Source organism: Mastomys coucha, unplaced genomic scaffold (genome assembly GCF_008632895.1).
Source record: "Mastomys coucha isolate ucsf_1 unplaced genomic scaffold, UCSF_Mcou_1 pScaffold4, whole genome shotgun sequence".
NCBI lineage: Eukaryota > Metazoa > Chordata > Mammalia > Rodentia > Muridae > Mastomys > Mastomys coucha.
In genome coordinates this window covers 55,249,778-55,264,620 of record NW_022196910.1, presented here as the reverse complement: position 1 = coordinate 55,264,620, position 14,843 = coordinate 55,249,778, and the positions used below count along the sequence as shown (strand labels likewise).

At 47.7% G+C, this 14,843-nt stretch overlaps 1 protein-coding gene and 1 long non-coding RNA gene across 5 annotated transcripts; one reads left to right on the top strand and one right to left on the bottom strand.

Annotated features, from left to right (window-relative positions):
• On the bottom strand, window positions 1-12,324 carry Naca (nascent polypeptide associated complex subunit alpha). 4 transcript variants are annotated; one of them, XM_031349309.1, is made up of 8 exons: window positions 11,990-12,324; window positions 11,192-11,263; window positions 1,716-1,801; window positions 1,304-1,381; window positions 820-966; window positions 508-636; window positions 269-391; window positions 1-148 (listed from the first exon to the last, which is right to left on the bottom strand). In XM_031349309.1, exons 2-8 carry the CDS (start codon window positions 11,259-11,261, stop codon window positions 134-136), a joined length of 648 nt encoding a protein of 215 aa, XP_031205169.1. In that variant the 5' UTR covers window positions 11,262-11,263; window positions 11,990-12,324; the 3' UTR covers window positions 1-133. The 4 variants fall into 4 exon arrangements, with proteins under 4 accessions (XP_031205169.1, XP_031205170.1, XP_031205168.1 ...); XM_031349310.1 differs by lacking the exon at window positions 11,990-12,324 and adding an exon at window positions 11,735-11,965; XM_031349308.1 differs by lacking the exons at window positions 1-148; window positions 269-391; window positions 508-636; ... (2 more) ...; window positions 1,716-1,801; window positions 11,990-12,324 and adding exons at window positions 1,825-8,652; window positions 11,735-11,983.
• Window positions 12,325-13,355: 1,031 nt separating this feature from the next.
• On the top strand, window positions 13,356-14,255 carry LOC116075861. The gene is made up of 2 exons (XR_004112740.1): window positions 13,356-13,566; window positions 13,971-14,255. It is a non-coding gene; the product is annotated as an uncharacterized LOC116075861 (long non-coding RNA).
• Window positions 14,256-14,843: the final 588 nt, after the last annotated feature.

Genomic DNA, 14,843 nt, shown 5'->3' with positions numbered 1-14,843 from the left:
TCCATCCAACAAGAAGCCACAACTTTATTAGTGATAGAAACAGTACAAATTTTAAACCAAGCTGTAGTTCCATTTTTCAAACACCAAAAATGGGGGAAAGAGAAGGGGGAGGGTTGTCCTTGCTGTCAAATAGTTACATTGTTAATTCCTGTAAAGAAGAAAAAAAGATAATTAGAGGCATTTATAGGCTAAGAGGTAAAGAATTCAGGTCATTAAAATCTAAGGCAGTTCAGGCTTTGAAAAGAAGTCTAATTGCCTGGCCACTCACCATAATAGCATTCACAATGTCATTACTGTTGTTTTTCAGGGCTCGGACAGCCTTTGCTCTTGAGACGTTTGCTTGTGACATAACCAATTCTATGTCCTTAACTTCCACACCCGTTTCATCAACCTAAAAGAGGGGAAGAAGTGTCTTAATAAATCAAAGAGTAACTTCCACAGTGTTCTGAAGCAAAGGTCGCCGACAGAGAGATTAAGTAAAACCCTCGAGATCCTGTGGATTATTACCTCCTCCTCTTCACTCTCCTCTTGGACGGTTGGAGTCTGAGTGTTTTCTTGAATGTTTGAAACAGCTTCACCTTGAACTTTGAATTTCTCAGCAGCTGCTAACTGCGCTTGTTGAGACAAATCTTCAATCTACAGGACAGAGGATAAAGGCACGGGTAGATAGTGAAAAACACATCTCAGGCAACTCAATGCTAGAGAGATTTTTTTTTGGTATCACAATTGGGGTCTAACCTCTGTAGCAGCAATGAATTACCTGATGACCCCAATCACAGTAATACTGGCCTGGAGCAATTCACCTGAAATTTTACTAACCTTGGCTTCCCCAAACACTATGTAGGTATCTGAAGCTGGGCTCTTGTAGACATCTGGTTTTGTGATGACAAAGAGGATATTTTTAGATTTTCGGATAGTGACTCTGGTAACCCCTGTAACCTGTCGAAGACCCAGTTTGGACATAGCCTAAAGAAGAGAAAGGAACATTTAAGTTTCTAACTTTAGGAGCAGCTTTAAAAACACAAAAACCAAAACAAGAAACAGTCCCACATTCAACATCCACAGCAGACTTTTCCTGGGTCAGGAAAAGAACAGCTGCGTGTGCTCAGCTGTAGCAGTTCACTAGGAGGTGTACCACAAGTACCCTTTATAAGGCAGACAGTCTCAGGTACCCTAAGCTAACTCTGACTTGCTACATAGCTAGCCAGCTCCCAACACCTAATCCTTCCATTTCGTGTTCCAAGTGCTGGGATCCCACATAAGCACCCCCAAGCCCTCACCCACACTTAGGACTCCATCTCACCTTCCTCGCCTTCTTCTCGCTCCGACTCTGCTTGGCTTTACTAACAGGTTCTTCATCAATTTCAGCTGCAGCTGCCAGCTGAGAAGACAAAAGTTTTGTTTTGAGACAGGGCTTCTCTGTACCCCTGCTGTCCTGGGACTAGAGCTCTTCTCTGCCCCTTGAACAGACTCAAAGCTTTGGATGCTTGCTTGCATGTGGTTTTGCTTTACAAAAAAGATTCCCAATTCAAATAGCCAAATCCTTTACAGTTAATCTTGGCTGCAGACCTTCAACCAGTTTTCTTTTGAGGCATATTCTCACTGTAGCCCAGGCTGACTTTCAACTTCTTCCTCGGCCTTCCAAGTACAGGATTACAGGAACTGGCCCTTGAGGGCTTTCTTGACTCAATAGAAGTTATTAAGAGAACACGCACCTGGGCTTGTTGTGTGGCTGTCTGTGTGGAATCTTGTTCCTCGAGCTCTGGCACTGATTCATCACTGTCAGACTCTGTTCCCGACCCTAGGATGACAGGTAACTTTTATTATCTTCAAGAGGTGGCACCTCATCATGGACTACCTGAACTATCTATCACTGCTTTACACAGGCCTTACAAGGGTAAATATAAGTCTATTAATTAGCTTCTGCGACCCAGCCCGAGGCCTCCAACCTACAGGAATCCATCGAAGACCTTTCTTTGGGGATGTGGGACAATAGCTAGATACAGCTAAGCAGCTTACATGCTCTAACTGCCTTCTCTCTCTTAAGATCTTCACCTCTTGGCACAAATACCAAGCATCCATGAGATTCCAAATTTTATCCCCATCCAGAAATAATCAGGCAGAGACATCTTTAGATACATTTAAGTGAGAACCCTTTAAATAAGGTCGGAAGGTCAGAAGCAGTTGTACAGACATTCTGCCTTTCAAACCACTCCCGGAAAGAGTTTTAACTGGGCACTAGACAACCTCCATATTGTTAAGCCCTATCATTTCTTATCTCTACTAGATATAGACCCATGACTCCCCCACTCCCACACATAACTGATACATCTTAATTTCCTTCAATTGAAGGGCCAAGCATCAGTAAAGTCTACTGGAGAGGAAAGCATACACCCACACCATACTCAGGCCAGATAAAACAGCTCTCTACATTCTTACAAAAAGGAGGTCCCTGGGCAACTGGTAGTTACTAAGTCTAAGAAGAAAAGAAATAGCTTGGAAGTTTTTTTTCTTTCCATTTTTATTATTTTTTACCAAAGCAAATTCCAGGCCCAGGGACAAGGTTAGTGATGTGATGAGAATTAGAGTACAGTAAAGGCCTGGTAGGTCTTGGTTTTCAGTATCAGCTCAGGTTAAAAAGAATGCTAGACCCAGAGCTTACTTAGCCTGGACCACTTTACACAAAGGCATAAAGTATTACCTGAGATGACAGAAACCAAGATTTAGTTCATATTCCTAGAGCTTCTATATTTAAAGTTACCATTTTATGTACTATGCCCAAACTCAAGCAGACATACTGTACAAAGCGACGCGTCCTAGTTAGTATTGGTGGGTAGCCCCCAAGAGGGGTGTGGGCAACACACCATGCACACAGCAAACCAAGGCAAATACCCTTGTGGTTCTTCAGAACAGGCTGCTTGGCAGAGGGGGCTGGGGCTGGGGTCCCAGCAGGTTTAGGGGTGGGCATGTTGACGAGGATCGGCTGGAAAGGCTCTCCCCCACAGACTGCTTCCGGGGGGATCAGAGGCGGCAGCTCATCCTCATCAGCAGGGGCTGGGAGCTTAGAGGGTGATTCCAGCACTGACTCAGGTACAGACTGAAGAAGTGGCTGTTTAGGAGGCAGAGGGGGAACTGGGGAGGGGGCAAGAGTCAGGGAAGCTGCTGGGGCAGGCCTTGGAGTCACAGATGTAGACACAGCTTCCGGAAGGACTTTGTCAGAGGTAAATGCTGCCAGAGGAGTAGCTACCTGAGACTCCACAGGGCCCTTTGGGGAATGAAGACAATCACTGTCTTTTGCAGGGCAAACAGGCAGAGCTTCTGCAGTTTTTGAAGAGTCTTTCTCAAAAAAGACTCTCTGAGGGGCTGGAGCTACTACAGAAGGGAGGCCCTTTGTATCTTTCTTAGGGAAGGGATCTAGGCACTTAGGAGGCGAAGCAGAATTGCTTTTGGCTCTTGGGCCTTTCTGAACGGGAGCAGTGATGACCAAAGCACTTTCTGGAGTGGGTGCAGCAAGCACTTCTGTGAGAGCTGTAGGATCTTTCTTTGCTGTAGTTCCTGTGCTACAAGCAACAGACACTGGGGAGGTATGGGAGTCTTTTGCAGAAGTGGCGATGGGTGAGAGAACAGAGGCCTCTTTAAGAGAGGGAAGAGATGGAGCAGGGAGAGTAGAGGCTCTCTTGGAGGATGGGGCTTTTTTAGGAGGGGAAGAGTTGACTGTGGGCGTGAGAACTCCTTTGGACATTGAAGTTTCTGAGGTCTCCTTGGGGGCCCCTTTGAGAGATGGAGCTGTTGAAGTCTCCCCTAAAGTCTCAGTGGCTGGAGCCTTTTTACAAGAGTGGGTTGTTGTGGTCTCTTTTGAAGCGGTTTGAGGAGCTGCAGCAGCTGGGGTCTTTTTAGAGGGAGAGATCTTGACTGGGGGAGTTGGGGAAAGGGAAGCGGCAGCTAGGGCAGTGGAAGCATTTGTAGGAGTTGGGGCTGCTGGGCTTTTGTTGGAGACAGGAATAACAACTGGGGCAGCTAAATTCTCCTTGGGGACTGTAGTGGACGGGCCCTTTTGCAGACAGGGAGGAGCCATCTGTGCCAGTGAGGCAGTGTCAGCTTTACTAGAAGGGCTTGCTGGAAATTCTTTAGGGGCTGAAGCTCTTGGTGCCTTTTTGGATGATGGAATTTTGGGGCTCTTTGTAGGGGGGGGAGGGAGGGTTGCTGGGGCTTCTTTGAGATCTACAGTCTTTGGGGTCTTTTTATGGGAGGAAGGATTCTTGACTGGGGATGCAGCTGGGGTTACTGGAATCTCTCTGGGGGAGACAGTAACTTCCTGTGTCTCCGCAGGGCCGGGCACTTTGGAGGCTGCAGTTATTGAGGCCTTCTGGGGGGTGGCAGGCTTCTCTGGAGGTGCAGTGGTGACCCTTTCAGAGGGTGGAGCTGCAGTTTTGGATGCCTTTTTGGAAGAGGGAGCACTTTCAGCTAGAGTAGTAGGGGCAACTTTAGGAGATGGGGCTAGAGGAACCTGTTTAGTGTCTACAGTCTTGGGGGCCTTTTTGCGGGAAGGAGGAATCTCCTGTGGTGCAGCGGTGACCCCTTCAGGAGATGGGGTTGTGGGTGTTTCTTTGGAGCCTGCTGTCTTAGAGCCCTTCCTGGAGGAAGAAGGAACTTGCACCGGTGCAGAGGTGACCCCTTCAGGAGATGGGGCTACAGTTTCTTTGGGGGCTGCAGTTTTGGGGGCCTTTCTGGGGGAGGGAGGGATCTCCAGTGGTACAGCTGTGACCCCCTCAGAAGGAGCTGAAGTTTCTTTGGGGACTATAGTTTTGGGGGTCTTTTTGGAAGGTGGGGTTGCTGGAGCCTCTTTGGGACCTGCCATTTTGGTAATTTTTTTGGGGGATGGAGTTGAGGTTTCTTTGGGGGCTGCAGTCTTAGGAGCCTTTTTAGGGGAGGCAGGACTCTCAGCTAGGGCATTAGGGGCATCTTTGGGAGACAGGGTCACAGGAACCCGTTTGGAGGCTGGAGTGGGGGTTGATGGAGGAGTCTCTAGTGACACAGCTATAGCCCCCTCAGAACACGTGCTTGGAGTTTCTTTGGAGGCTGCAGTTTTGGGGGACCTGTTTGGGGATGAAGTCAAGTTTTCTTTGTAGGTTGCAGTCTGGGGGGATCTTTTGGGGGATGTGGTTGTTGAATTCTCTTTGGGGGCTGCAGTTTTTGAGGTCTTTTGGGGGGAGGGAGAAATCTCTGATACAGCTGTGACTCCCACTGATGGTGTTGCCAGAGCTTCTTTGGGGACTGCAGTTTTAGATGCCTTTTTGGGAGAGAGAGAACTTTCAGCTAGGGTAGTGAAGGCATCTTTGGGAGATGGGGTTACAGGAACCTGTTTAGGGACTGCAGTTTTGGGGGCCTTTTTGGGGAAATGAGGGATCTCCAGTGGCTCAGCTCTGACCCCTTCAGGTGGAGTTTCTTTGGGGCCTGCAGTTTTGGGCGACTTTTTTTGGGATGAGGCTGCTGAATTTTCACTAAGGGTTGCATTTTGGGGTGTCTCTTTTGGAGGCAGAGAAATCTCCAGGGGCACAGGTGTGACCCCTTCAGGTGGAGTTTCTTTGGGGTCTGCAGTTTTGGGGGACTCTTTTGGGGACGAGGCTGAATTTTCACCAGGAGTTGCACTTTTGGAGGTCTCTTTTAGAGGCAGAGAAATCTCCAATGGCACAGCTGTGACCCCTTTAGAAGGAATTTCTTTGGAAACTGCAGTTTTAGGGGTCCTTTTGGAAGATGGAGTTGCTGGAGTTTTTTGGGGGGTTGCAGTTTTGGGGGACTTTTTAGGACAGGCAGGAGTCTCAACTAGGGTGGCAGGGGCACCTTTGGGAGATGGGCTTGTTAGAGCCCCACTGAGCGAGTCACTTGCTGGGGACTTTGGTGGGGAAGCAGGAGCCACATGTGGTAAAAGAGGGTCCTCTTTGGGAAACTGGGATGTTGAGACTTCTTTGGAGGCTTTTTTAGAGGCCAGAGCTGGGGCACCCTGAGGGGATATGGATTTTGGAGTCTTTTGTGGGGAAGAAGTCACAGCTGGGGCAGTAGAGGCAACTTTGGGAGTTGAGGTTGCTAAAGTCTCTTTGGGGGTGGCAGTTGCTGGGGCATTTTTGAGGGAAGTGGGAACCTCAGTAGGTGCAATGGAGGCTTCAGTAGGAGATGAGGCTGCAAGAACCTTTGGGGGGGTCAGAGAAGTCACAGCTGGGACACTTTTGAGAGACAGGGTTGCTTTAGGATCTTTGGGGACAGCAGTTGCTGAAGTCTTTTTGGAAGAGGTAGGCGTCAGAGCTGATACAATAGGGTCCACTTTAGGAGCCTGGACTGCTGAGGTCAGTCTGGAAGCCGGTACTTCTGGGGTCTTTTGGGGGGAAGGAAGAATTTCTGCTGGGATCTGTTTAGAGGATGCAGAAGTTTCTGTTGGAAAAATAGGGGCCCCTTTAGGGGAGGGAGGAGCCACAGCTGAAGGAATAGGGGCTCCTTTGGAGGATGGAGGAATGGGAGAAAGCTTATTAAGTGAGCCTTTAGGGCCTTGAAAAGAAAGACTTGCCTCTGGAAGGAAAGAAGCCTCAAGTGGACAAAGAGGAGATGAAGCATTTCCAGGAGAAACATCTGGGAGAGCAGAACCCTTCTTCTTGGATGCAGGCCGTTTAGTCTGAGCAGACACACTAGTGTCTAAAGATGAGGAGTCAGCTGGACAAACCACAGTCCCTTTGGAAGACACAGAAGCATCTGAGTGCCCTTCATGAGAGGAGCCTAAAGGCTCCATAGGAGAGACAACATCAACTTCCTTTGCACTGCAAAAAGAAAGCCCAGCTGAGGGAGGATTAGGGAAGAGTACAGACTTGGGAATTTCAGGGAACAATGCCAAAGTAGTCACAGAAACAGAAGCATTCTGGGGGGACAAAGCCATAGATGGAGCCACAGGACAGCCTTCAGAGGCTAAAGGAACCAGAGATGAAGTGGCAGGAGGGGTATCTCTGGCAGTTCTGGGAGCCAGCCCTTTAGAATCACAAGTTTCTGAAAGAAACGGAGCCATTGCTGGGGCAGCAACAGAACTTTTGAGAGGCTGACTGACACAAGCATCTGCCCTGATGGTGGCAGGTGGAGAGTCAGCATGCAGGGACACAGTGGTAGCAACCCCAGCAATGGCTGGCCGCACTCCAGGGGCAGGGCCTCCTGTAGGCTTCTTTGTTATAGTCTCTTCTGAAAGTACCTCCAAAGATGGTACACTCTGGGAAGAGGGAGACTCTGCAAGTGCTGTCGGGGCCACAGGCTGAAGAGTGGCGTCTTTTCTGGTAGGGAGTACTGCCTGGGCTAGAGAAACGGGAAGCTTTTTAAGGCTGTCAGTGGCTGGCAGAGGAGACACTGGTACCTCTAGAGCAACTGATACTGGGGGAGCAGGGAACTGCTTGTGAGCAGCAGGTACTACAAGTGAAGAAACAGGGAAAGCTGGGTCTTTACTACTTACAAGACCTGATGAAGCTAAAGGAGACACGTGAGTAGCAGGTGCTACAGAGATGAGACCAGGGTTACCCAGCGCAGGGTGGATGGCAGGAGCTTCTTTCAAGCCAGTGTTTTGAGAAGCAGGAACCTGAGTCAGCAAAGGCTGCAGAGCAGCATCAGAGCCTTTAGGAATAAGAGAGGCTACAGAAGACAATGAAGCACCAGCCGCATGTGAAGAGCCAGGAGGGCTGCAGACTTCACTAGTAACAGCAGAGGAACCTTTGTCAACAGATGGAGCTGGGATGGAATCAGCAGCCAGCTCATGTCTGGAAGGAAGAGTAGAAACTAGAGAACGCTCAGGTGGGTAAGAGGCTGCAATAGAAGAATGTTCTACAGAAATGATCTTATTCACTCCAAGACCCGACTGACCTGGGGGCTGGATGGGAGAATCCAAAGAAGTGTGATGTAGAAGTGGAAGACGACAGCCCAGAGAAGTAGAGGGTGCTGGGGGCATGCTGGGGGTTACAGTGCTCTGAGCAGGTGAACTAACAGGTTCCTTCTGTGTCAGAGATGAGGAAATGATGGCTAGTGTTTGAGGACAGGTCGTTACAGCGGCCAGGTGGCTTTCGAGGTGGGAAGGAAAAGCACTGCCTACATCTGGAGGACGTGGGGTAGTGCCTTTTAGATTCGGGGTTCCCTGAGAGGGAACGTGACTGGTAGAAGCCGCCTTTAGTTCTAAGGGAGGGACAGAAGCTGTCATAGATGTCAATGTCCCTGACTCTACTCCAGCAGCTGATGGAAGTGAGGTGAGAGGGTGAGGGGGACACACAGAGCTCTTCTGAATTGAGTGAGGAGCTAATGCAACCAGAGACAAGGGAGCTGAGGAGGAACGGGCACCTTTCTGAGCTAGACCTATCATAGGAGAGGCCAAGGCTAGGGCAGCTGGGGAGATGGGAGGCCCTATCAGGTGTGGCAGGAAAGTTGGGGTGGGAGGGATGGTTCCTGAGGGCAGAGCAGTTTCAGCTGTTACGGGCTGGGCAAAAGGAACTTCAAAGGGGGTCGAGGAAACACTAGAAGGGAGTGGAGAAGGCTGAGGAGCAATTCCTAGAGGGCTTTGCTGGGGGCCCAGGGCGGAAGGAGGGGGAGGTCCAGGCTGCCTTAGAGCAGCATTCAGGGCTGAAGACATAGGAAGCACAGCTGGAGAAAAGCAAAAATAAAATAAAATAAAAACCAAAACAAAACAAAAAAGGAGATTGGGGGGGGGGTGAGTTGTGCAGCCCAAGTTGGTAACATGCCTCACAGGAAACAACGAAGTTTAAAATCTGAGAATGGCGGTCATTACACAGGGTAAGAAACAGGTGACAAGCAGTATCAACTTTGCCTGTGCATATTTCAGTGATTAAGTGGACTACATCCTTCAAAATAAACCAACTATTTTAAGGTGGGGCAAACAGTCCGAGACTAGCTCATCTCTAAATGAGGAGCACAGGCCCAAACCCTGGCACTCATTAAGCCTACGGCTTTACACATGCTACGCAAGAACTCTACCACTCTAATATATATACACATATGTATATGTATATATATATATATATACACATACATACATACACACCTCTGCCCTCTTTTTTGAGACAGTCCTACGGATTTCTTAGGCTGGCCTAAGTCGAATTTACAACTCTCAGCGTCTAACACCCTGTGGCACTAATTTCCTCCTCCTTCACAAAACTGACACCATTCCCAATGTTTTATTTTTTTAGACCTGGTCCACTGTAGCCCCAGGAACTCAGGGTTTTCTCTATCTCTGACTGGATTAAAGGAGTGTGACCACACGTCACCAAATCTTTTCTAGCCATATTTTTAGACTTCTGGGGGGTGGGGTAGGGTATGGAAAGTGAGAATTCAATTATGTTGGAACACATTTTAGAAAGGATACAGCTAGCCTAACTCAGTTCTACTAAAGTTGAAGCTCAACATCTGGTACACTAAATCTCACCAGAAGTGTGGTCATACACCATTCTCTATCCCTTCTTCAGCAGTTCTGCCTCTTCACTCTTTAGCTCAGTTAGGGTTCAAAGTAGGACAAGGTGGGAATTATATATATCATGAAAGAAAAATTATTATTTTCTAGAGATTTATTATATGTAAGTACACTGTCTTCAGACACACCAGAAGAGGGCATATGATCTAATTACAGATGGTTGTGAGCCACCATGTGGTTGCTAAGATTTGAACTCAGGACCTCCAGAAGAGCAGCAGTCAGTGCTCTTACCCACTGAGCCATCTCTCCAGCTCCTAATCCCCAATTATTAAGCCACGCTTTACAGGACAAAGGTGGCTTTGAACCAGTCTTTCTGGAGAATTGGTAGGTCAAAGCCTTCTAATTATAATGCAAATACTTCTTGTACACATATTAACTAGAATTTAAACACATGACCACATTTCTTGCTTTTATACTATAATCAATACTGATAGTTTTCATTCATTTCAATAAGAATAATTAGTTACACACATCACAGGTATACCCTCAATACAAGTGCAAGTTCAGACTAATTAGGGGTATCTTTAGCAACACTAAGGACTGCTTTAGATCAGAATATTCTAAATCCATTTTCAGCCTCCACATTTGTAAAATAGTTTAAGTCTTGTTAAGGTCTGAAGTTGCAGATTCCCAGAAACCATTGCGTCTCCACACTGCCCATTTCCAAGCTCAGGGTCCCACCTCCTCTTTGGCCTAGCAGCTGGATTAATCTCTTCAGCTGCTAAAATCAGATAGGTGGGAGGGAGAACTTTAATGCTTTAAATATAAATTACTTTAATTCCAAAAGAAAAACTCCCATGAATAGCAACAAAAATTCTGTTTAAAAAAAAGTGGAGGGCCTATCTTTTCCCTCCTCAACAGGTCTCTGTATAGCCCTGGCTGTCCTGGCGGTAGACAGACCAGGCTGGCCTTGAATTCAAGAGATCTGTGCTGAGACTGAAGGCAGGTACTACTGCCCAGTCTTTATCTCTAGGCTGTCCTTTTAAGACACTCTTCACTTTACTTCTGTAGAGCAAACAAAACCATTCACATTCTTTTCAGAATCTTTTTAAAGTTCCCTATCAAAATGTGTTAACCAGCATTCAAGCCTATCTTCAGACTACATTCTATTTCAGTTGGGAAACCCCAAGAATTTATTTCAGTCTTATGTAATGGGACTATGCTAGCAAGCCTTTTCAATCCCCATGAGTTAACTAGCCCAGGCTGAGGCTTAGGTAGGACCTGCTTATAAGGAGCAACATCTCATCCAGACATGTGATCAAAGGCTACGTGCCAACCATGGCTATCTAAAACCTCGACCTAACTTGCTGGCCGGAATTTCACCAAAGCTCAGGTCTCTTTGGCCTGCCTGTGCTGCCCAGTTACAACAGACCAGAACCACCCAGCACCTTCCCTACTCAGGTTTCCTATGTGTAGATTCCACAGAAGAGCTTTTCAAACAGTTGGTGTAGTCACAAAGCAGGCCAGGAAACCCGTGTTTAAATCTCAAAGATACAATCTTTTACTTTCCTCTGTAAAGAGTCCTCTTCCCCCAGGCAAGATAACAATTAGATGGTGTACTAAAGCTACAATCCCATTTTAAATTTTTCTTTAAACGGCAGCAAACTACAAAAGGCAGAAAGGTATTTGTCCCTTTACCCACCAATGACTTTAGGATCAATTTTCATTAACAGCAAAAGAGCAATGGGCACCTACCTGTCTCAGCCTGAGGCTGTGGCAACTCCTGCTCTGTAGCAGGGACGGTTTCTGTGGCTTCACCGGGCATTTCTGAAGGGAATAGAACAGTGGTCCCGAATAAACTAGGGTGAATTCCCCTGCCGAGCCCAAGTATTCTATCTAGTCAACTATTCCGAAAAAAATTGCATAAAGCCCATTAAGAAAGGGCCTGGAAACAGGGTGAAACTATGCCACGACCCTCAGATGTCTGCTAAAGGGATCTGACCTCACGAAGCCGCTTCACTTGGCAGAGAGCTGACTACGCACTGGCCAAATCCTTGTTTTCACTCTTCCGACCCCACAAGGGCAAGAATCCCAAGGTCTGGCTCCTAACCGTGAGATTCCGGGCGTTACCTTGGGCCCCCAGACTCTCTAATAACCACTTCGCAGAGCAAGAATACGGGGTGCTCCCAAGACCCGGCAACCCCTTGCCCCAAGACAAACAACACTGCGAGTCCCAAGGCTGTGACCCCCTTAACCTCCTCCAGATCCCCGTGGCGCCCTTCCCAACTGCAGACGCACCCAGCCTCTCCTGCTACACCCCGATGGTCTCCACGTCCCCACGCCTAAACCCTGAGCCGGACCCGTGGCCCTTCGGTCCTGCTTTTGCCCGGACCCAAAGCGCAGACCCCATTTTGCCAGCAGGCGCGGGGGCGAGTTAAGAACTCTGAGCCCCACAGAGCCGGCAGCGGTCCTTAACCAAATGCTCGGGGCCGCAGAGCTCTTAAGAGGCGAGGATGGCTACGGATGGAGAGCAGAGGCGCAAGCGGCACTTACTGTGCGGAGAACACGGAACCAAGATGGCGGCGGAAAGAGAGCGAGCGAGCCCGTGACCCACGCCTGTTGCAGAAGGAAGCCGGGCACCAAGAGGGCGGGACCAGCATGCGGTTCCGGGTCAGGCGCGCGGACCTGCACTTCCTGTAGCGAGCGAGGAGGGCAGCTGTTCTCCCGGCACGGTGGTGGCGCGGTCTAAATAAGGCTATGAATTCCTAAGAGGACGCGCGGGCCTGGCTGGAGCTGTAGCGGCCGCCCCGCCATGGCCTTGACCCGGAGGGACGCGCCAAGACCACATGCGAGATAGGGACAGCTGTTTAAGACGACGTCCGGGTTTCCTCTTCAAGAGAACGACTTGCGAATTAACAGTGAACTTCACAGAGCCTGTGTTCGCACCACTGGAGAGAAGTGACCTAGGTTGAAATTTTGGAAATAGAACATTTAGGACAGAAAAAGCTCGGTTCTCTCCAGGAGAAACCTCAAACACAGAACCTAAACACAATTCGCTTCGCCTGATACCCTTGGCACTTCTCAGATAATATAAAGTTCGCTCGTCTTTAGAGTCGCAGGACTATACATTAAAAACCCACACTCGAGCTGGGCGGTGGTGGCGCACGACTTTAATCCCAGCACTTGGGAGGCAGAGGCAGGTGGATTTCTGAGTTCGAGGCCAGCCTGGTCTACAGAGTGAGTTCCAGAACAGCCAGGGCTACACAGAGAAACTCTGTCTAGAAAAACCAAAACCAAACCAAACAAAAACAAACCCGCCGGGCAGTGGTGGTGCACACCTTTAATCCCAGCACTTTGGAGGCAGAGGCAGGCAGATTTCTGAGTTCGAGGTCAGCCTAGTCTACAGAGTGAGTTCCAGGACAACCAGGACTACACAGAGAAGCCCTGTCTCGAAAAACAAACAAACAAACAAACAAAAAAACCCCTCATACTCTCTGAAATTAGAATGTACTATAAAACCAATATTTTGTCAAAGAAATAGTTTTAGTCAGAAATGTTAAAGAAATGACTTACACTACATCTCTTAGTTGTACAAAGGGACTCAACAATTTTGGACCTGAATTACTTAGCTCACCTGCTGTTGTTCTTTGTTTTTAAAGGAAGTTCTCTATAGGTCCAGGCTAGTCTTTTTTTTTTTTTTTTTTTTTTTTTTCTGGCTGTTCTGGTACTCACTCTGTAGACCAGGCTGGCCTCGAACTCATAAATCCACCTGCCTCTGCCTCCCAAGTGCTGGGAAGGCTAGTCTTAAATTTGCTGTAGTTCTCAAAAGTGTTGAGATTACAACTGGACACCATGCACCATCGTATCTGGCTAACTTAACACTTATTTGATTTGGTTGGCTGTGTTTTCTAGGAAGCATTGAGAAAGTTAAACATCTGAAAGGTACCTTAAGCTCTGATTGGGCTAGTCAGCTGGTTCAACCGGTTTAGGCGCTTGTGCAGGTCGGGCAACCTTCCATCCTTGAAACCCATGGAAAGGTGGAAGAGAACAGACTTCACCGGGTACACATACATCAAGTACAAATAAAGAATGAAAAAGAAATAAAAGAGAAAGGATATGACTACCCCTAGGTATGGAGGAGGATAAAGTTCATTACAGATACGTGGGAGAACATAGCCAGAGGCAGAGGGGTTCCCAGTCCAGAGGACATGACCAGACTGAGCTCGCCCATGTAGGGGGAGGGAAAAGGAGAGGGAGAGAGGGAACCAGGTGTAGCAGCCTGAAACCCAAAGGTACAAAAAGCGTGGGTAATGGAAACCTCTGCATTATACAGGGAAGAGTCTCTGTGGGAAGGGTAGCCCAGCCCTTGGGCTAGAGAGTTCAGGTAGAGGGCAGAGTAGGTCAGGTAGACCCTGTAACAGGTAATGATGCTGGGAGAGCCTGGGGGCCATGTCCACTTTGATTTGTTAATTAGGCATCTCAGCCATTTGTCCCTGGTTTGAAACCTAACCTTATCAAAATCTGTGCTGAACAGCCAGGGCTACACAGAGAATTCCTGACTCGGAAAACAAAACAAAACGAAACGAAACACCCAAAATCTGGGCTGAAGATAAGAATCACCAGTTAAGAGCACCAGCTACTGTTTCAGAGGGCAGAGGGGTTGATGCCCAGAGTCTACAGCACTTCTGTCTATGACTACAACTCCTGGAGAATTCCGAGCCCTCTTCTAGGGGCATTGAATGCACAGGGTGCACAGACATATCCACAGCAATTTGACACCCATAAAAGCAAAAATAAAATAAAAAATAAATAATTTTGAGACTGGGTATAATGAATGATAATTAGGGCAAGCAAATCAGGATTAATTGGAGTAGCAGACTTTATAAAGACTGGGGAATTCTGAAATCACCATCATATAGGAGAGAATGGGAGTGACTGGGAACAGATCTGGGTCTGGGACTACAGCTCAGTTGTTACACTTTTGCAGCATACGTGAAGGCTTGGTGCCATGCCCAGTACTTCATAAAACCAAGCATGATGGTGAAAGCTTGTAATGCCAGCATTTGGGACATGGAGGTTACATTGAAGTTTAAGACCAGTTCTCCATCCCTATAAAAACTATTTTGCAGTCTTCTTTGAATCTCTTGTGGATCATTTAAGCTATTTAGCATATTATTGCCTTCATCTGTAAAGTAGGGATTCTAGCTACCATTCCATAGGATTGCTAGGAAGGCAACAGGTGATATATGCACATGACTTAGTGGGTTTTTAAATTGATTTTTAGATTTATTTTATTTATATATGAGTACACTGTAGCTGTATTCAGACACACCAGAAGAGGGCACCAGATCCCCTTACAGATGGTTGGGAGGCACCACGTGGTTGCTGGGAGTTGAACTCAGGACCT